Source organism: Cheilinus undulatus, linkage group 23, assembly GCF_018320785.1.
Source record: "Cheilinus undulatus linkage group 23, ASM1832078v1, whole genome shotgun sequence".
In the NCBI taxonomy this organism is placed as follows: domain Eukaryota; kingdom Metazoa; phylum Chordata; class Actinopteri; order Labriformes; family Labridae; genus Cheilinus; species Cheilinus undulatus.
Genome location: NC_054887.1, coordinates 10,506,076 through 10,526,498, shown reverse-complemented (window position 1 = coordinate 10,526,498; position 20,423 = coordinate 10,506,076). Strand labels below are relative to the sequence as shown.

General features: G+C 38.2%; 1 protein-coding gene across 1 annotated transcript; it reads right to left on the bottom strand.

Moving 5' to 3' along the window:
* Positions 1 to 240: 240 nt before the first annotated feature.
* Positions 241 to 20,226, bottom strand: csrp2 (cysteine and glycine-rich protein 2). Its single transcript, XM_041781144.1, has 6 exons — positions 20,099 to 20,226; positions 16,484 to 16,606; positions 10,784 to 10,952; positions 7,030 to 7,159; positions 3,657 to 3,750; positions 241 to 467 (listed from the first exon to the last, which is right to left on the bottom strand). The coding sequence occupies exons 2-6, from the start codon at positions 16,593 to 16,595 to the stop codon at positions 391 to 393; spliced, it is 582 nt and encodes a 193-aa protein (XP_041637078.1). The 5' UTR covers positions 16,596 to 16,606; positions 20,099 to 20,226; the 3' UTR covers positions 241 to 390.
* Between the last annotated feature and the right edge of the window lie 197 nt (positions 20,227 to 20,423).

Here is a 20,423-nt window from a genome sequence, read left to right as displayed (position 1 = left end):
TCCAAGCTCAACCAGGACATGAACTCGAAGCCATTCTCAGTCCTCACTAGTTCTTCCAGCTGCCCTGTTCTGTCTCCTTGTCTCATAATAAAATCAAATAAAAAAGACAAAAAGCACATAATCATTTCCAGTGCCTCTCCGCCCACCTCCAGACATCACTGTAACTCCGCTTCAGATGTAAACATATGGGCATGGTTCAGTTTTAATGGCTTTAATAATAAAATACAGTCAAATGTGAACTTGTGTTTTCATGGATTTATTTGCTTCAAAAGCACCTGTTAAAACAAAAAAAGCATTTAAAGACAAAATGAAAGGTTACTGTTCATGTAGAAGAGAGAGAAAATGTATAAAGATGTGACTGTCTGTTTAAAAAATCCAGTTTAGTATCCATCACTGAGCGTGAACCAGAGCGCCGGCTCCTTGGCCGTAACCGAAGCCTTTAGGCCCAAAGTTCTTGGCATAGCACGCTGTGGAGAAAGAGAGAAAAGAAAAAATCATTAAAGTGTTCTTAAAACTGCATCCTTGCATACAGTGCCTGGAAAAAAGTATTCACCTACATGGATGTTTTACCCTTTTATTGATTTTATGAATCAAACATGGTCAGTATAATTTGTTTTTTTGTCTCAAGTGATTGTAGTATAAAGACACCTGTGTTTGGAAGGTCCAGTCACTGGCTTATTAGTATTCCTAAATACCATTACACCATGAAGACAAAAGAACACTTCAAGTTATTAAGAGAGAATGTTACTGAAAAGTATAAGCAAGGGGACAGATACAAAAAAAAATTCCATGGCCCTGAACATCCCCCGGAGTTCAGTTGAATCAATCATCAAGAAATTGAATGATTATGGCACACTTGTAAATCTGCCTAGATCAGGCCGTCCTCAATCTGAGTGACTGTGCAAGGAAGAGACTAGTGAGAGAGGCAACCAAGACACCTATGACTACTCTATAATAATAATAATAATAATAATACATTTATTTATAAGCGCCTTTCTATATACTCAAGGTCACTTTACAGATAAAAACAAGTACAATGAAAACAACAGATAAAAGCCAACATTAGTATAAAATGGGACAAAGTAATTACAGAGAATAGGCTATCCTGAACAGGTGAGTTTTGAGTCTGGATTTGAAGAGTGGGAGAGAGTCAATGTTCTGGATGTCTGGTGGGAGTGAGTTCTGGAGTTGGGGAGCATAGCGGCTGAAAGCTTTGTTCCCTATGGTGAAGAGGCGGGCAGGGGGCACAGCGAGGTGGATGGAGGAGGAGGATCTGAGGGAGCGGGAGGAGGTGGCTATGTGGAGGAGATCGGAGAGATAAGGGGGGGCAAGATAGTGGATAGCCTTGAATGCATACAGGAGTTACAAGCTACAGCAGCTGAGATGGGAGAGACTCTCCATACAATAACTGTTGCACTGGTTCTTCACCAGTCAAAGCTGAGAGTGGCAAAGAGAAAACCACTGTTGAAGAAAACTCAGACTTAATCACTATCAGAGTTTGCCTAAAGGCATGTAAGAGACTCCATAGTAAAAGTTCTTTGGTCTGATGAGAAAATGGTGTTTGGCTGGCACCCCCACCGTTAAGCACAGTGGTGGCAGCATCATGCTGTGGGGACACTTCTTGGCAGCCCGCCCTGGAAGGCTTGTAAAGCTACACAGAAATGGTTGAAAGACAACAAGGCGAATGTTCTGCAGTGGCCAAGTCAAAGCCAAGATCTTGATCAAATAGAGAATTTGTGGCTGATCTTGAAAGGGCTGTTCACACCTGATCCCAGTGCAACCGGACAGAGCGTGAGCTCAGTCACAGACTCAGTGCTGTGATTGCCAAAGGTCCATCTACTAAATACTGACTTGAAGGGGGTGAATATAATTGAATGTCAAAAATATTTTTAACAGTAATAAGGCTTACAGTAAAAAAAAAACTATTTTAAACCACATTAGTATAATAAAACTAATATTAGGTTATAAAACTGAACAAAAATCACACCTATTTTCCTTTCTATGCCTTGGCCTGGATAACTTCACAGAAGAGCACTGATATTCTACATTGTTTTGAGTTGTCAAGAAAAGACCTTGAGTATGGTTGCTGGATGAAACAGCCTTATGCTTTAATATAGGGACAGTTTTACACCCCTAAATGGGCATACGTCCAAACATGGTTCCTCCATTTTTCGAGCTAAAATTGCTGAAACTGCTTTAAACCATATGCGAACAAAACCAATCATGGCATTGAGCACTACAATTCACCTTTATTATGTGTGAGTTTCATAAACTTGTTATGGTTAGTTATGATGTTAGGGTCACTTGTCTGAGACCAAAAAAAGAGGTAAAACTGTATTGAGCAAGTTCTGGAGGGAACAGGAAGTAAGAGATGTTCTGGGCCACTGCTGATTGGTTGGATGGTGTGATGTCACTTTCTGTGACAAAAGTCATTCTGGTTCTGCCATATATAGAATTCAGAGGAGGTCACAAAGGAAGTCAACCAACGTGACCATATATGGTTACTTTCCCCATAAAGGGTTAAACATACTTTTCCTGTAGATTTGTCTTTAAATATAAATATTTGATGACACCTTTCATTGTTTTCTTGTTCTATGTTACTCCTCACAGCTTCAACCACCTTTGCCTGACTAATCAGCCTGAATAGAAGTCACCTGAGTGCATTTAATGTGTGGGCCATTTCCCAACACTCCTGCTCTCAGGCTGTTCATCTCACATTAGCATGTTAAGATAAAAAAAAGGCCACAGCTCAGGTCGAACAACCAGGTGCAAAATTTCTGACTTTTTTATCTACAAATGGTTCCTGGATTTTGTCCAGACAAGTTTGGGAGTGGATTTAGCTCTTTTACAAGTGTTTAAACATGCTGACAAATGCAAAATCCTCTGATAAATGGCAGCAGAAGAGCCATGTGTTTGGATTTAGAGCTGAGATGTAAAACTCCCTCAGTGTTCATCCATCTGTGTTCAACTAAACCTTCACTTCTCACAGCCTTGATGATGTTTCTACAGTCAGCAGCTCTGTTAGCTCAACCAGGCCACCGTTGACCAGCTCTAAGATTCCCATCATCTGGTACAACAGTGAGAACAACGGTGTTCAGTCTCAAAGTGCTGTTACATAAGAGCAAGTCAAACCAGCTCTGTTTGTTCTGATATGATCATATCAGCTGACGGTTGTGACCTCACACAGACAGCTGCTCTCTTTACAAAGCTTAAGGAGTCATGATTTAATACTTGTGAATAGCTGGTTAATCATTTTACTAGGAGGCGTCATCAGTGATGGCAGTGTTACTAAGAGTCCCCTAACAGCTGTCAGACAACACCAGATCATGAGACAGTTAAACAAACAGAAAATACATTATGAAGTGTTTTGTAGTCGAAGTAACTTTTGTTTCTGCTACAGAAATTTCCCCCTCTACTGCCTTTTGCTTTGAAAAGGTTTATTTTTGCATATTTAAGGGGCAGTATACAGACAAGGGATGTCTAAGTAAACACAGAAGCAGAACAACGACAGAAACTTTCAAAGAAACTGATAAACAAAGTCCACAATTATTCACAGCAAAAGACTGTTATAGAAGCCAATGTTTAAATACCTGAAATATTAATGAAAATAAGATCAAAGTATTCGTTCAAGGAGTAACATCACTGTAACATCTCACCTTTGCAGTAGATTTCTCCGTCTTTCTCGGTCTGAGTGGTCGACTCCAGACTCTTCCCACATTTTGCACAACGAAAGCAGTTCTTATGCCACGGCTAGGAGGAGAAAGAAAGATCATTTCAGTTAAATACAAGCATAGATGTGGTATCTTTCACCTGTGGGGAAACTCTGACAGTGCCTATAAAAAAGTATTCATTAGTAGTCACTGATGAATCAGTATTCCTGGCTACCATTACACCATGAAGACAAAAGAACACTCCAAGCAACTCATGGTAAATGTTATTGAGAAGTATAGGTCAGGGGATGGATACCAAAAATATTTCCAAGGCACTGAACGTGTCTGTTGAAGAAAACTCAGATTTAATCTCAACTAGAGTTGGCCAAAAGGCTCATGGGAGACTCCATGGCCAAGTAAAAAAAGTCCTTTGGTCCAGAGAGACCAAAATTGTGCTTTTTGGCCATTTGGCGGACACCAAATTCTGCACATCACCACAAACACACCATCCCCACAGTGAAGCACAGTGGTGGCAGCATCATGCTGTGGGTCTGCTTCTCAGCAGCCAGCCCTGGAAGGCTTATAAAGTTAGTGAGTAGAATGAATGTGGAAAATATAGGAAAATCCTGGACTACAATCTGATTCAGTTTGTCAGAGAACTATGGCTTGGGAGAAGCAAGACAGTGACCCAAAACATACAGGGAAAGCTACATAGAAATGGTTTATAAACAACAAGGTGAATGTTCTGGAGTGGGTGAGTTGAAAACCAGACCTCAATCTTATTCTTTTTCGTAAAGAAAGTCAAATTATATTGACCAAAATTGATTTATAAAATAAATAAAAGGGTAAAACATCCAAGGAGGTGAATAACTTTTATAGGCAGTGTACCAATGTTAACATTATTATGTAGCTGATTACCGATATCAGCGTGTTTTTCATTTCTTATTTGGTGTAAGACTCCCTCTATAATAACACTTTCTTTTGTGTTTGTCTAAGAAAGCAGATCAAATTCTGTCACAGGACTTCTGCTCAATAAAAATCTCTTTGGTTCAGCAGTTGGGTGAACTTGATGTCAGCATTAAATAAATCTGGCACACCAGATAAACATCATGTTTGTTAACAGAGCCAACAATGCATAAAACATGTATTAATAAAATAAGAAAGATCTCAGGTTGCAAGTGCAAAAAGTACTCTTAGAATCAGTTTTGTTAAATTTTAAATCTAATCTAAATTGATCTAAATCAATCAGTCTAAGTACGTAGAATAATAAAACTCAAGTCAGGCTAAAAATAGATGTGGATACTTAACACTAATAATTAGAGGTTGTTCATGAAACCTGTATCATGATTTCCTTCATTTAATCTAATCAAAGCAGCTCAGCAAACCACCATTAAGGAAAATTGCAGGTTATGCTCTTATTTTAAAACACATTAACTGCAGATGACATCAGCTGCTATAAATCAGCTCATGCATGAATCCTCTGAAATCATCCACTCCCACTCCCACTTCCACAGGAACACAAATCTTAGCTCCTCTGTGGACATATTTTCATGTGACTCTGACTATCATTGAGTTTTTCCCTCCCCTCTAAACATCCTGCTGCTTTTTTCCTCTGGAGCGAAAGCCTCATGACTTCATCTGCTGTAAATCTGCGTGTCAACAACATCTGCCAGAGACCGCAGCGTCCAGACGGCCTCGCACGATTAGAGGCAGCTGTTAGGAAGCCAGCGTTCAAACTGTACAGACCAGGTCCAATCAGAAAAAATCAGGATTTAGGTTCTCTCATTAGGAGAGACCACACCAAACCTCCTGCATGTGGTTGAGCACTGTTAAAAGCATGTGTGTTCAATCTGCTTAGACATGTTTCACTGCTGTGGTTGGTGATGTAGATTGTGGTTAAAGGTCTAAAATGGTTTACAACTCCCTCTCCATCTAGAGGAAGCATTGCTGTCCTTAATTTGTTTGTTAAAATTGATCATTTTGGTATCAAAACCTTCTGGATACAGCTAAGCTCCCTTAGCTCCATCCATGCAGGGGGACAGCTCCCTCTTTATTTAAAACAACGTGGCTTCATATTGAGCTTCAGTGGCTTCATATGTATATATTTAAATAACAATTATGAAATTTAAGTTGATATGGAATATAACAGAAGCTATTGATAAAATGTATTAAAATTATATGTATAGTATATACTAGTAGATAAAAAAATATAGAGTTTATTATAAAATATATGGTCCTGCAATCTGAAGATGAGGATTTTTCCCATTTGTTGTAATGAATTAAAATGCTCCTTTAGGATTTCTAAAAGAAAAGGGGAAAAATAAATCAATATAGAGTAAATGTACTCAAAGCTTTTATATTTCGTGGCACATCAGCTTGTATGTCTTTACGCAACTTCAATTAATAAATTAATTTTCCCCTAGTGCTTCTATCCTGGGACAAGGACAGCAGTCCTGCTAAATATCCTGACTGTAGCTGGACTTAACCAGCCATGTACAAGCACTTACATTTGGCAACATTTCAATGCTGAGAACAAGTATGGCACTTACTGAGACATTTACAAGTCTTCAATTAGTTTCTCACATTACCCTCACCCCTCCTTTTCTTCATTAAACAGTGCAAATTTTGCAACAAGCTCCACTTTTAGCATCCTTATTTATATCAAAATATCACTGAACTGCATTGTTCCAACTTCACCTCACTGCTCAAACATCAATCTGTAAAATGATTAAAGTAGTGTCTGCAATGTCCAGTGAGTGCAAGTACTAAGGTCTGGTATCACCAACAACCTATACTGGTATCTGTACATGGCTGATGTAAACATACTATCACCAAGGACTGGCCCACTAGGACAGTTACTGTCGTTCTCCTGCTTCGATTCTGTGAAATACAGACATTATTTTGTCAACAATTTCGTGAGCAAGAAACAGCAGAAAAGATCTGCAGAAGCACATTCTTTAAGTCTTTTGTATAAGCACAGATTCCCAAACACAGCCTATTTGTACACTCTTTGTTAGCGTTGTCATGACAACAAATTAGTTCTCACTCCAGCCAGGAGTCGTAATTTTTGAAACTTGGCTCAAACGGTGAAAGCTGAATGGTCCATTTGGCCAAAGCCTTGACAGATTTCTTAATTTAAAGCCGTGAAGAGCAGAATGTGCCTAAAGAGTTTTCTTTTCTGCAAACAAATCTTTAGTTTCTGCTACGTTTACTTAACCCTTGAGATAACATTCACAAGGAAAGATTCACATCAGTGCAAAGCTAAGATTATAGCAACCTTCAGAACAGAAAAATGGACCTCAGTCTGAAGTCGGTCCCCAGGCTGTAGTTTAGACATCCCTGATTTAAGAGTAGAAGAAGTATCAGATGAAATTCTCACCTTGCCTGCGCCCATTATCTTCTCAGCTGCGTAGACTGAGTCTCCACATCGAGCACATTTCTCCGAACCACCAAACTTCTGAGCATATTTGGAGGGGTTTGGGTTGGTGGTCGGTTTGTGAGTGTGTGTCCTAAAAGGAGAAAACATACCAGCATTATTAAGTATTTCATCAACTAAACTGGTTTTGAAAAGTAATAAATATGGTAAAAAAAAAGTGTTTCATATTCACTTTTAAGTGAAACAAGACAAAGTCAATGGTTTTTCTCTAGGTTGTTCTTTCTGCACCAAAACCTCCTCTGTCTTTGTGAAAACATTTACTGAGTAAACCAAAAATGACCCAAAACACTGACCTCTGCAGTAATAATTACCTCAGTTGTACTTTAGTTGAACATTGATGACAAAATGATTGCAACACCATTTTTAAAGAGAGCAGAAATAAACCTGGCAGGACTGCCTCCTCTACCATCTCTCCTCCTGTCCACAGCCAGTGGTGGGAAAGTGAACCGGGCACCCTGGGGCCCTGGAACCGTGCTTATCGGAGGGTGACTGCCAGCCCCGGTGGCCCCTGAATGAAGCTCTTTGTGGTGGAGGACAGAGAGGAGGGTAAGAGGGCTCCTGCTGGTTACATAATAAACTCTTTCATAACAGTCATCACCTGACGTCTGGAGTAAACAGTGAAGGGTGTGAGGCTCAGTGTTTTTCTGTTTGTTTGTGGTGCTTTTACATCCTCTTTATGAAGGGTATACTGAACACACCATGTAAAGTCTTAGTGTGTTATAGGGCCCCAGATGTTAATGTCTTAATTAGCACTGGAAATTCTGTGAACCAATGGTCTCTGCTTTAAAATAAAAAGCTCTGACTATATCTTTATTTTTGAAGTGGGTAAATCTGGCACAACTTCACCAACTCCCAAGGTGCATGGAGGATGAGGAGGGTCTTGAAGAGAACAGAAATCTCCAGCAACACTTGTAGTTAAAAGAACAACTTTATTAGACCGACACGTTTCGGCATTGAGCCTTCATCAGGGTGATGACCCTGATGAAGGCTCCATGCCTGCACCCATGCCAAGCCTTCATCAGGGTCATCACCCTGATGAAGGCTCAATGCCGAAACGCGTCGGTCTAGTAAAGTTGTTCTTTTAACTACAAGTGTTGCTGGAGATTTCTATATCTTTATTTTTCCCAACATCAGTCCGTACAAACCTTCCATTCTTAGATGCACACTTAGTAGAAGTCTTTTATGCCAACTGTTGGTGGGAGATTTAAAACATCCATCTAAATGTTTAAGTTGCATTACCTCAGTTTCTAACTATATAATAAAAAATGAAGGACTCAAGCTTGAATTCAGCTTTATTCAAACTCTCCAGCAGCTTAGCTCACAGCCTTTTTGAGTCCTTTGTCCTTCCTTCTCAAGCATCCCCTCAGTGCAAAAAGTCAATTTAGCTGTCATTGGAGTTTCTTCTGCAGACCCCTAGCCACTCCTGTGTTGTCTTGGCTGTGTGTTTGGGATTATTGTAATATCAGAAGGTGAACCTTCACCCTGGTCTAAGGTCCTGAGCGCTGCAGAACAGGTTTTCATTGAAGATATCTCTGTACTTAGCTCCATTAAGCTTTCCATCAACCCTAACCAGTCTCCCAGTCTCTGCAGCTGGAAAACACCCCCACAGCATGATGCTGCCACCACCAGCATCATGCTGGGATGGTATTGGGCAGGTGAGTAGGGGTGTCTGGCTTCTTCCACAAATAACATTAAGAATTGAGGCCAAACAATTAAATCTTGGTGTCATCAGACCAGAGAGTCTTGTTTCTCACAGTCCAAGAGTCCTTCAGGTGCTTTTTTGCAAACTCCGAATGGGATTAAATGTGTTTTACACTGCAGGGCTGCAGTGATGGTTGTCCTTCTAGAACTGTGTCCCATCTCCACACAGGATCTCTGGAGCTCATTTAAAGTGACCGTCAGGTTTTTGGTCACCTCTCTTACTAAGTTTATTTTCCCCTGATTGCTCAGTTTGACCAGGCAACCAACAATTGGAAGAGCCCTGGCTGTGCCAAACTTCTTCCGTTTGAGAACTATGGATGCCTCCGTACTCTTGGGAACCTTCAGGGCAGCAAAAGTTTTTTTTAAGCCTTCCCCAGATCAGTGCCTTGCAACAATCCTGCCTCTGAGCTCTGCTTTGACCTGATGGTTTGTTTTTTTTCTCTTATGCATTGTCAGCTGTGAGGCCTTCTATATAGAGGTGTAAGCCTTTTTAAATCATGTCCAATCAATTTCATTTATCACAGGTGGATTACAGTCAAGGTGTAGAAACAGCAAATATTGAGAGAAATGGGAAGAACCTGAGCTACATTTAAAGGGGTGTTGCAAAGGGTCTGAATACTTATTTCAATGATATTTCAGTTTATCTTTTTTTAATATTTTATTGCAGGCTTTACCATACATGTTATTAAGTTTCATCAGTCATTTCTTTTATCCTGCCATATTTATACACTTTTTTTTACATATTAAAGACAAAGCAGGAGAAAATTAGAAGACACAAAAAAAAAGGAAAGAAGAAAAAAAATGCTCTAAATTTTAATTATTTAATTATTGGAGTAAATGGGTCAAACAATTAGATGGTATTTAGGGATCAGAACAAAAAATGTAATTAAAGTTGTTTTTATCTTGGATTAACAAGAACAAAAATGTTTTTTTTTTACTGTAGCATCAGGCCACAACATGCAAAAAAATGAAAAAAGTAAAGGGGGTCTGAGTACTTTGTAAATTCACTGTTCTGCTAGTTTTGGAGGGCAATGATCTTTTTTTTTTGTTTACCGTATGTGAGAAAATATGACAAAAGTAGAAGAAAAACAAGTCTACAAAACATAAAGATCCAGGATGAGAGACTGGACTGCAAAGAAATCTGAACTAAAGCATAAAAAAGCAAAAAGAGAAGAAATACAAAAAACAGAGGGAGTGGAAAAAAGGAAAGAAAGCAAGATCAGTCAATGGGCTTTAATGTTCTTAAATGAATTGCACAGGGCTTATATACTTAAATGAAGTTTTAGAATGGATTTGGAGGGCAATAATCCTTTTCTATAAGTGTACTACTCTCTCAGATAATCACTCTCATATTAAGATTTCCTATTGGACTTTTCTGCATGCTGTTCAAGAAAACCAGCCCAGCTGTATTTGATAAAGAGGGCGGACTATTTACCAATATTCTCGTTGTGGTTTATTTCCTTTTGCCTCATGTTAAAATCCAACAGCATATACTTCTGGGAAAAGAAATCCTTTTTTTCCAGGTAATTTGAGCACATCTGTGTTTGAGATAAGCTTTCATAACCCTATATTAAGCCTGTTTTTTCAAGTTTTTTGGATCTGTTTCACTTCAATACAATGAATGCATGCTGTTTGGAGACAATAGCACAGTCAGAGTCTGCAGCCATGTCTGATAAACATCCTTATACTCATGAGCTCCTGCACATGCTGACCTTTTCAACCTCATGGAAACCTCTTTATCAATTAGCAGATATCTCAATACATTGCTTGTTTTTTGTAGAAAGAGTCATGCAAAAACAATTCTGTGGTTACTAGGAGCGTATGACTTCCTCAAAACAATGACAAATCCGAATTACTTTCCAAACAATTTTGCATAATGGCTGAAATAATCTCTAAAATCAATATAATCAGTCTTACTCACAGTGACTCAGCATGAGCATGTTAAACAATCATGCCATCATCTTGAAGCAGAGAATTAAATGATGAAACTACTTACTCTTCGTGTTTGATTCCCAGCCGTTCTCCTCGGTCCATGTTGAGCGTCCCTGCCCCCTGACCGTACCCGTATCCTTTTGGGCCATATTTCTTTCCATAGCATGACTTACAGTAGATCTCCTGGTCATGAATCGCCAGCGTGGTGCTGTCTAATCCCTTCCTGCAGACCACTGAAGACACAGAGAGAGTAAAGCTAGATGAAGGTCTGTATCATGCAGCGGATAAAGAAATGCAGAGCAGCTTTCTGTGATTAAGATGGTGCTGAAAGGTTTAACAAATAAAAAACTTCCATGGTGCAATTTTTCATCAAAGTAGAGTAACAGTTGACTGTTTCAGTGGTTTAAAATGTCCTTTTAACTGTTTAAAGACTATTATATAATAATGGTCTACTTGGAAAAGCATTGTGGTCTGCATGTTTTTCTTTTTGAACGACAAAATAGCCATTCCCTGCCTGAGTTGAAAAAGTGCAGCCTCTTTGCCCAGGCACGAGCAACAAAAGGCAATTAACAGCCTGACTTTGTTTGTGCTGGTTCTTTGTTGTTGTTGTGGCATGTCTGGTATGCCAATGACATTTCAAGTGCTTTTACAAGCATCTTCACTGACTACTGCTGCTCTTACTACTTGCACATCAACTGGACACAACAGCTCGCTGTTCACCTCCAGCAACCTCTGTTGCTTACAGTGCCTATTAAAAGTATTCACCAACTTGTTTTACTCTTTTATTGGGTTTATCAATCAATCATGGTCAATATAATTGCCTTAAAAAAAACCTTTAATGTCAAAGTGAAAACAGATTCCTCTAATATAACATCAATTAAATAAAAATATGTAATGTAAAATGAGTGACTGCTTAAATATTCCCCCACTTTAAAGTAACTGACCTAATTCAACAGGATCCAGTGAACTGGTCCTAGTAGTCACTGGTTAATCAGTATTCCTCTCTACCATTACACCATGAAGACAAAAGAACACTTCAAGCAACTCCATAGTCAAGTTGAAGAAAGTTCTTTGGTCTGGTGAGACCAAAATGGGTTTATTTTGGCCAGCAGAGAAGACGCTTTGTTTGGCTGACACCAAACACAAACACACCCTCCCTACAGTTAAGCATGGTGGTGGCAGCATCATGCTGTAGGGATGCTTCTCGGCAGCTTGCCCTGAAAGGCTTGCAAAAGCAGAGGGTAAAATGAATGTGGTAAATATAGGGAAATCCTGGAGGACAATCTTAGTCAGTGTGCAAGACAACTGCAACGAAGATTTATTTTCCAGCAAGATAATGACCCAAAGCATACAGCGAAATTTTACAGAAATGGTTCAAGGTGACTTTAAAGAGGTTATTTCTTCACAAAAAATCCACTGTTCTGTTTCTCTAATAAATGAATATATACAGTGCTTAACAAATTTATTAGACCACCCTAACCCTAACCAAAGTAAGGTTTATGCCACAGCTGCCCTAAATTAACAGCATTGGTAAATACCAAAATCATTTTTTATGTTTCTGCAATGGTTAATACACCAATAATACAATATGTAGAAGCTCTTTAACCAAAATGATATTTTTAATGCTAAAATATAATTATTATTGTTATCCATGAATTTTCAAATTTACTGATTTACAAAAAAACCCTGAAAAAAATAGTAAAGCACATTATTATTTCTTGATTTATATGTCAAATTATAGTTATTTACTTGCATTCCTGAACAGAAAAATTAGTTTTAATGATTGAATGTTATGCTTGAGTAATTTCTGACTTCTCAGAGAAGCCCAGTGAGAGGGCTCAAATTTGGGTGAATTCAGTTTGAAATCCCTCATTCCTGTCCAAAATGGTCAAATGTGGAGAGCTCACTGAAAATGAAAGAGTTCACATTAAAGCACTTCATGATGCTGGATGGTCTTTGAGACAAATATAACAGGTGGTCTAATAAATTTGTTAAGCACTGTACATAAAAAAAAATCTTTATTATAACATTAAAAAAAAGCACTACCGTGGATTTGCTGCACACTGGTCGCTGAGATTAGCTGAATTCTTCTGCACGCTGACCCACACCGTCACTGTGTGATACCGGTTTAAGATTTCACACACTGGCTGGAAAAACGTCTCCACTCATGTCTCACTGATCCTCCAAACCACACCTTCAAAGTGAAGCCTTGCGTGCTTGTTGGAGGATTTCTATTCTGGTGATTTAAGTTGCTCTAATTCCTTTGTACTTTTCCTTTAATCTTCTTTGTTAAAGTGTTAAGAGTTTCTCCAAGTTTTCTTATTTCCTCCCTTCCTTAGCAGCTGAATCATGCACTTATAATGGAAGGAGAACCATGATTATGATGGAAAAGTAAGTGTATAAAAGGTCTTTTTGGAGTTCACTTTGTAACTGTATGGTATTCATTATTATATATAGCTGCCTTTATTCACAGAGATAAAACGTGATGAATGTCGGACTGTGAAATTGGAAGAAAGGGCAGAAAAGAGACAAGGACATGAACCCCCTGTGCGCCACATCTCCTCAGTAGGAGTTTGAGACAAAGCTGCCTTTGAATTAGAAACTGCTGGAAAGTCTAAACTCATCGGTCGGGCTCAGATTGCTTCAGTTTTCCCTTGATAGCGGCTAAATGAGAGTTTCTGTATAATCCTGGAACATCTTCTTCCCTGACATTTGAAGGATGGTTCAAGAGCAGGACAAGCAGCCCACTCCATTCAAGAACTAACAATAACGCAGCAGAGAGAGAAATGTCAGCGTGAGCTGCTTTTGATGAGCTGTGGAAAAGTTTAATCTGAGCCCACCAGTTTCTCTCGTGACTCATCTCTTGTACCAAGGACATTACAGCAAAACAGGATTTTATTAGAGTATAAATACCCAAAACATGAGCAGTTTAATGCAATATCTGCTCTAAGTGGGCTTCTTGTTAATATTTCTGTGTTTCAGTCTTTTGGAACAGTTATACTGGCTACACACCAGGCCTGTATTAAAAAAAATCAATATGGCAATATATCAACCCCTTGCTGATACTTGCATCAATACAGATGTTACAGAATCAAATTGAATGCAACATTCTTTTTGGTGCAGTTTACAAAAAAAGCCAATACGTGGCAGTAGATACTAAACTACATGATGAAGTGCTAACTTCAAATCAAAACAAACTACCAACAATATGAATGAGAACGTCTGTCCACTGCAAGCAAGACTGAAAGTGGAGATTTTTCAGCTTTCTTCAGGAGTCAAAGTAATGCAAGCAACAAAAACAAGGTAAAACACTGCAGCAACACAGCCAATCTTCATCAATATACCAGGCTAATTAGCAGTTTAGCTAGGTTGCCAGTGTGTGCCACCCAAACCAGCACTGAATGACGCTTTCAGTCAACATTTCCATAAACTTTCAAACAGAATCAGAAGATCCTAAGCAGCATTTGTGCTTTATTTGTAAAGACTTGAGCCGTACAGTGTAGCTGATAACAAAGGTTATAGATAGTGAACTTTAGCACCTATGTTTTACACAGATGTTAAGCAAAAAGACAGACTTGTAAATAAAGGTGGACTTGAAGTCAAGTAAAAGAAGATTATTATAAGTGTATCAAAAACAACAGCAAGAAAGACATCAAAGAGGGCCATTTCAAGTGTGAATATAATAGTAATTTATTTCTGTTGTTTTATGTTGTGTCCTTAAAACTATGCCTTTGTTGTTATTCTTCATAATAAAGAACAGCTTCTGTTGTGAATTCTGTGCATGACATGTATATTTTCTTAAAATCAACATGTAATGCAAGACATATCGCCAGAGGTGGGTAAAGTACAAGATGACTGTACTCAAGTAAAAGTACAGTACTTAGGTTCAAATTTACTTTAGTAAAAGTAAAAGTACTGGTCTATAAGTCTACTTAAGTAAAAAGTATTTCATTTAGAGTTTACTTTAAGTACCAAGTACTAAGTAGCTACTGAGGAGTTGTACTGTAAAATCTGATTTCTCATTGGTAAGAACAACAAGAGAAGAGTCACAACTCTATATTAAAGTTAAATACACAGCAAAATTGACAATGTTAATCAAACTCGTATAAGGTAAAATTTTACACCTTTAAAGTGTTTATATTAGGCCACACTACACAAAGTCAACCTACATTTTTGAAAGTAATATTTGACAAAAGGATCACCTAAAGTCACAAGTGGGATCGCTAACTCAGTGGATAACTTCACCCATGGTGAAAATGCAAAAGAACCCCAGCTGTCATCAGCTGTTTTTAGGACGTGATGTTGAATCATTCTCTCCCTATGTGCTACAGTTTAGTCAACAGAGTTGGAAAAGTACAAGAATGTTGTACTTAATTAGAAGTACAATTCCTCTGATTAAACCTTACTGAAGTAAAAGTTGAAAGTACTAACTTTAAAATGTAAAGAAATAGTACAAGTACACAAAAACTACTCAACTGCAGTAATTTGAGTAAACGTAATGATTTATTTTCCAACCCTGAATATCGTATGATGAGACTGTGGGACATTTTTAGGCCCAGTTCTCTCTCCCACTGATCAGTGGGGTTAGAGAGTAGGGGGCATGGCTTGAATAGATTGGATCTTCTCTGCATGGCTGATGAGCTACAACTGTCATGCTCCGTGAAGCATCATGAACAAAGAAAGGTAAAGAAGATGCAAGGAAGAACATGCAGCAGGTTTGTCAAGTTCAGACTAGCTGCAGTTTACATTTTCTGAAAAGAAAAACATCAGGAAACACAGATTTTTGCACTTTTAAAAAGTATTTTGTGTGTGAGTGTTTCTTGCCTTTATTTGACAGGGGAGGACATGCACTAAACAGCACTGAGATCGATCCTACGACCAGAGCATAAACGACTGTAGCTTCTGAGTGACTACTTACCAAATGAGCAAAACCAGCACCCCAATTTTTATCCATTTTGAATCAATTCAGAATCTGAGAAATTAATTATTCTCATGTAAATACATATTATCCTACAGTAATGTCTTCGCTCATGCAGACATATGTAGTAATATAGTGACCAGTTTTATAAAGTTGGGTCACTAAAACAAGCATAAATAAAGAAGTTGTCAAAACAAAAAAGGAAAAGCAGGAATATCCTTACTTTGAGTCAGTAACAAGGAACAAGCTACTACACTTCCCATAATGCAGCTTGAGTGTCTCTTTTTCAAATTTCATCTCCGATAAAACTCAGTTGATGTCTGCAATACTGCTCCAGATGGAAAAAAGCTAAAAGATACTTGATCTGATCTTCTTATGGTTGATTTATACTATAATAAAACTAATATTTCTGTTGCTGCCAGAGGGAGAGAATTCTTGCAGAATTATATTTCAGTCAGGAACACTCATCATATATTTGATGATTTTATTACAAAATGGACATACAGTTTTACTTGGAGGAGAAAGCTCTGCTTAAAAGTTCTCCTGGGGTTAGTCAAGCAGCATGCTTTGACTTTCCAGGGAGCGCATAGTTAGAAACCCCATATGGATAGATATATTTATGACAATACAATAAAATAGTTCAAAAGCAATTAATTCATAGTAGCATGAATCTGAAAACAAGGGTGCAACAAGATTTATGCTATAACGGAGGAGGCTGGGGTGGAGGAGGTTAAGCTTTGCTAGCATTAGCAGCAGCATGGTGCTTCAGCATTAATGCAAGCAGGGATTACTGAGAAGTATCTCATATTTAAATACACCGCTGTGTTGAGAAAGAGCTGTACTTACTGCAGAGAAAACAGCATTTGTGGAAAAACTTCCCATCACATTGAACTTCCTCGGCGTGGTAAACCATCCCCCGGCACGCTGTACACTTGTTACCTCCTCCCCAGTTTGGCATCGTTTGTGAGTCTGAGAAGAGATGGAGAGGTGATATGAGAGGATAAAGAAAGTGAGTTAGTAATGCTCTATCAGACTTCCTACCTTTGTGTCATTTTAAAACAAAGCACTTTTTGAGTCCTAAGAAGGACCCCATAAAATTTAGAAAGAATACAGAGGGAATTCAGCAACACACATCTAATTTTTATATAATACCCTTCAGTGAAAAGTTGATGCATTCAACATCCATATTTGAGAATGTATGATGTAGCATCACTAGTTGAACTATTATAGCTTACATAATTTAAAATTACGCTCCAGGCAATGACTGCAACCCAAAAAAAGGAGAGTACAATGCAAAATAGGTCATTATAAACAACAGGGCACACTAATACCCAGAGGAATGTTTCAGGGCGCCATGCCTTAAGGCTTTTGTTGTCTGACTGGCCCTGGCTGCAGGATACACAAAAACAAGCAGCAAAGCAGGCAAACGAGTGTCGTAAACACTGTTGTTACCACACAGAGCTCACATGATGCTCAGTCCACTCCCTGACTCAAATGTGCATCTGTCTGTAATTATAGACTCACTCTCGAATTAAAATTTATGTCAAGGAGGCGTCGATGAAGTTCCAAAAGAGACTAATTTAACTTTAAGAATGTGATCGAGCATACTTTTGAGACTAGGACTAAAAGGCAGTGTTATTCTGAATTAATTGAAAGGTAAACACACACAAAAAAGAAACTATTAATCTTGTCAGTGTGTAAGATCTCCTCCCTGCTGGATTACAGGCTGCAGAGCAAGCCCGAGCATGAGAGGGGATCAAAAGACCGCAAAGATTACCCTTACATTTTCCCTCAGGGGTTTGGGTGTGATCAGAGGATTGGTGTTGAAGTGTGTGGACCAACAAGTCTGCTGTGCTGGTAATAGAGATCTCTTAAAAGATCGCCTGTTTCAGGGCTTCCCACAGAATTGGCTGGGCCCCTGGGAAACCCAGTGAATGGGCCCTCCCCAGTTGTGATTTATTGATCATATTAATGTATGTTTGTTGGATGTGTTGAATTGGTGCTAGCGTCCTGGCTAGCAATTACATCATTTTGGACCTTAAAAGTGTGTTTAACTATTACCAGGTTCTGATGTTGGAGTTATTTATTCATGCTACCATAAAAAACCCTTAACAACACTTTTTCCACCTATTTTTGCTACTGCTTTTTGCCAATTTAAACCCCTTTTGGCTGTTTTTGACATTTTAATTGCCACTTGTGCCACAATTTTGCCACTATGAACCCATTTTTTCTCACTTATGTCACTCTTTTGCCAATGTTTTGCCACTCTTAGGCCATTTATGAAGTGCCTTTTAACTTTATTTAGAAAATTTCCCAACTTGCTTCCCACAACAGGCTGTCCTGCAAGTTGCCCACCAGTCAGTGGAGGTTGCTGTATCAAAGGGAATGATCATTTTCATGCCATTCTCATTTTGATTAAGATAAAAAAAATAAGGAAAGTAGAAGTTTTTGCAAACTATCCTACGAAATTGAAACTTGAATGCTTGCCAAAACATCTTTGTGGCAAAAAAATGTGTTAAACTGGCATTTCGTCACACATTTCAGCTTAAACAATTAGTGCACCTTCTGTGATTTAATCTAAATCTCAATTAATTGCACAGCCCTACTTCTTACGCCACAATTCAAAGATTTTTCTGCAGCTTCTTGCAGCATCCTGTACTCTTGCACTCTAGGATAATAGCTGCAAAATCCTACCACATCAACTTCACACACAAAGCTCCCTAACCATGATTGTGAAAGACTGACTTAAACATTTGCTGATCAGTACTGTCAAAAGAGCAGAAACAAAAAAATTACCTACAACATGAGGCTGGACTTTCTCTGCTACTACCACCCAAGTGTCACTCTGTTGGAAACACTATCACTATTAAGCTAAAAAATGTAAGGATATGATTTTTGGTCCATAATCCCAGCCCTGTTTCGCAAATCTATTTCTATTGTTTATTAGATTTAAGTGGTAATGAAGACTGCCTTGTGCTGTAATTCAATGACTTTAGTTCTGCAAATAAATCTGAAACAGCTTTGAGATCACTAACTATTCCACTGAATAAATATTGATATTTTTAGTGTTGTGACTCTCTTGAATTGAGGGTGATTCACTGAACTTTTTATGTTGGTGAGTCTGGAATTGATTATTCTATTAAATTAAGTAATGGAGTAAGTCATATTTGAACAGTCTTGTGTTTTTCCCAGTATGACTTACACAACTTTTCAATGAAATGTTATATGTGCACAATTACACATCATGAAAGCCTTAACCGCGCTTGAGCCACAATTTAAGCTGCATGCACGTAAGAGTATCATTTAAGTACAGGATAGACTTGTCTGAAAAGGGGTATACAGCTGACTTCTCTGGCTTAGTTAAATACACAGCAAAATTGACAGTATAAATTAAACTCACATAGTTAAATTGAACACTTAATAAGTGTTTATTGGTCCACACTGTGTATTGTTAAACTTTATTTTTGAAAGTTTTACATATTTGACAATACGACAGTTCTGCAGTAACTCAAGGTGGGTCTTTTCTGGCAACAACAAAGCAGAGAGTCAACCTCATAGCAAGGAAAACACACTGATGAAAATAATGCTTTATCCTTAAGGAGTAACTAAAGTCACAAGCAGAAGCCCTAACTCAGCAGACAACTTCAATCATGGTCCAAATGTCTGACATCTTACAACAGAAACAATCCACCAGAAATCATGTAGTGAACAACTTGTTTATTATATGATAGGCTACATCTAAAAGACAGTTTTTCTCTAAAAGCATTGTATTTGGTCAGTAAAATTTAATACAAAATAACCTCAATTTGATGAATGTTTAATTCGCTGATGTTTTTAGCTGACAGTGAAGATTATTTGTAGCATATTTTATTTTTCAATAACTGTATTTCTTTTCTTCAATTTTGCGTGATTTTCAGTCTTCCTCTTCTCAAAGTTGTTGTAACGCACTTTCTGACCTTTGTTAAAAATGTGCCATGTCAATAAAGTTTCACCAACCTGCTAATTAGCCGTTATAAATAAAATACAAAGTAGCGCCAGACCGTTACTAATTTTGGCTAGCATATTTGCATGCTGACCTTAACCGTTAACGTAAATTCGACGTTAATATTTTACTTTGAAGCCTAAACATGAAATGTTTGGTGTTTTAATTCGACCAAGTTAATATAGAATTGTAAGGGAAACTGTCTCCAGGTAAGCTGCTCTCATTTAAAACCTTTTTTTTCTCCCGGTCATATCCAAATATAACAAGTAGTCCGTCTAGTAGTAAATGTTAGCATAAGTTGATTCAGGTTTCTCTAGAGTTAGTGCAATTGTGAGAAACACTGAATTATCTCTTCTTGAACAGACACCACACGATAGAAGCACTATTTTCAGCTATTAAAATAACTTTCCTTAACTGTAAACCCGACTGAGGTGGAACTACAGTGCCTCCATACAATGCCGTAAAATAAAAGCAGTTACCTTAAGTGTAGTTTTCAAAAGCGTATGAAAATGCTGTGAATGTGTAAAAGTAAGTATCCAGAGAGCTCCTCTGTGCCTCAGCAGCAGCAGCCTTTACTACACTGACACTGAAATGCCACATACTGCACATATTTACTGTTTCAGTGGAAGGAGGAGGGGATTCAAGGGGGCGTGAAGTGAACACGTTGCATTCAGGTGCGCTCAGACAGCATGAGTTGTTCTACGAAACCTACTTTGTTAAAACAAGTTTTCAGTATATTTGAATTATATTATCAGTTTAATGTTTTAGCATCTCAAACCCTAAAAATGTCAGGTGGCACGGCTG

What these genes read in the sequence shown, in the direction of transcription:
- csrp2 (XM_041781144.1), bottom strand. Translation starts at nt 16,595, where the DNA reads ATGCCAAACTGGGGAGGAGGTAACAAGTGTACAGCGTGCCGGGGGATG. An exon ending in CAAATGCTGTTTTCTCTGCA is followed by an intron (nt 10,953 to 16,483) that starts GTAAGTACAGCT and finishes CTGTGTCTTCAG; the next exon opens with TGGTCTGCAGGAAGGGATTA. An exon ending in CTGGGAATCAAACACGAAGA is followed by an intron (nt 7,160 to 10,783) that starts GTAAGTAGTTTC and finishes TTCTCCTTTTAG; the next exon opens with GACACACACTCACAAACCGA.